Source organism: Silene latifolia, chromosome 10, assembly GCF_048544455.1.
Source record: "Silene latifolia isolate original U9 population chromosome 10, ASM4854445v1, whole genome shotgun sequence".
NCBI lineage: Eukaryota > Viridiplantae > Streptophyta > Magnoliopsida > Caryophyllales > Caryophyllaceae > Silene > Silene latifolia.
The window spans coordinates 65,196,802-65,198,348 of record NC_133535.1 but is presented as its reverse complement, the minus strand read 5'-3'; the positions used below and the strand labels follow the sequence as shown (position 1 = coordinate 65,198,348).

The 1,547-nt window shown below is 38.3% G+C and overlaps 1 protein-coding gene across 1 annotated transcript; it reads left to right on the top strand.

Annotated features, from left to right (window-relative positions):
• Window positions 1-316: 316 nt before the first annotated feature.
• LOC141607691 (protein FAR-RED IMPAIRED RESPONSE 1-like) lies at window positions 317-978 on the top strand. Its single transcript, XM_074427047.1, has 2 exons — window positions 317-859; window positions 922-978. The coding sequence occupies exons 1-2, from the start codon at window positions 317-319 to the stop codon at window positions 976-978; spliced, it is 600 nt and encodes a 199-aa protein (XP_074283148.1).
• Window positions 979-1,547: the final 569 nt, after the last annotated feature.

Below are 1,547 nucleotides of genomic sequence, written 5' to 3'. Positions count from 1 at the left end.
GTTCCAGAAATTGTCCCGTAACATAACAGATTATCACAAGATGATAATCGTTTCAAACTCAAGGGTTTGTAATACATAATCACTCTCTATGCTAAATAAATAATTCCATTCATGTTATATTTATATGACGTATCTGTTAATGATTGATTGACAGCTGAAGATAGGAGCAACAAAAACATACAGAATCTGCAAAGAACAAGTGAATGGATACGAAAACATTGGAGCAAGCTTAAATGATTTTAAGAACTTCCATAGGGATGTTAAATGTTTCATTCACGAACGGGATGGTTAGTTGTTTGTTGACCATTTCAAGGAAATGACTGAAACAAGAATAGGTTTCTACTTTGACTATGACCTTGACGATGATGGCAGCCTACGTAGGGCCATATGGGCGGACTGTACCGCCCGAGATAATTACAAAATTTTTGGTGATGCGGTGTCATTCGACCCAACTTACTCCACCAATAAGTATTCTATGGTATTCACACCATTAACAGGTGTTGACCACCATAAACGATCTGTGACGTTCTGTGGGGCTCTAGTTGCAAGGGAAGATTATGAGTCGTTTAATTGGGTTTTCAGCCGGTTTTTACAAGCAATGGGGGGTAAGGAACCCGAGTACATAATTACAGATCAGGACCCAGGTATTATCAAATCTGTCCCTCTTGTTTTCAAGACAGCGCGCCATCGGTTCTGTATGTGGCATATAATGAACAAAATGCCAAGTAAGTTTGGCGTCTCGAGAAGCGATTATAATGAGTTCATGTGTAAAATTAATGACATTATATGGGACGATGAGCTTGAGGCAGCAGAATTTGATGGTATCTGGGAGCAAATAATTCAAGATCATGGTGTTGGCGTAAATGATTGGTTTGCAGATACATATGATATAAGGGGACAGTGGGTGATGGTGCATTGCAGAGACTTGAGGATGGCGTCGATTATGAGGATAACTCAAAGATCAGAGAGCGAAAATAGCTTTTTCAAGAGGTTTGAGCACAAGTCAGGAACATTGGTTGAGTTTTGGATGCGTTTTGAGAGCGCTATGGACCAACAAAGACATACACAGAAGCAGCTTGACAACATGGATAAGCACTCGTCCGCAACGGCGTTAACACATCTGGCATTAGAGATTCATGCTGCAAAGGTGTACACCTATTCAGCTTTCCACAAATTCAAACAAGAAGCCATCTTCTCAATTGATACATGTAGAACAGGAGGTTTCACTGAGAGAGGCGAGCTAGAGGTAACTCACTCTTTGTCAAAGATTCAACCGAGAAAGAAGAATTTTGAAGTTGCGTACAGATCCGGGTAGTTTACACTTCCTATGACATTTACACTTTCTGTTTTTATCTCATTTAAATTCCTATAACTTAACATTTACACTTCTAATAACTTAACATTTACACTTCCTATTAGTTTACATTTACACTTCCTATTAGTTTGCATTTACACTTCTAATAACTTAACATTTACACTTTACAATTGATGACATTTACACTTTACATCATATGACATTTACACTTCCTATACCTTAACATTTACAC

Coding starts and splice junctions, on each gene's coding strand:
- LOC141607691 (XM_074427047.1), top strand. CDS start 317: ATGACTGAAACAAGAATAGGTTTCTACTTTGACTATGACCTTGACGAT. Junction 860..921: donor TTCAAGATCATGGTGTTGGC/GTAAATGATTGG, acceptor GGTGCATTGCAG/AGACTTGAGGATGGCGTCGA.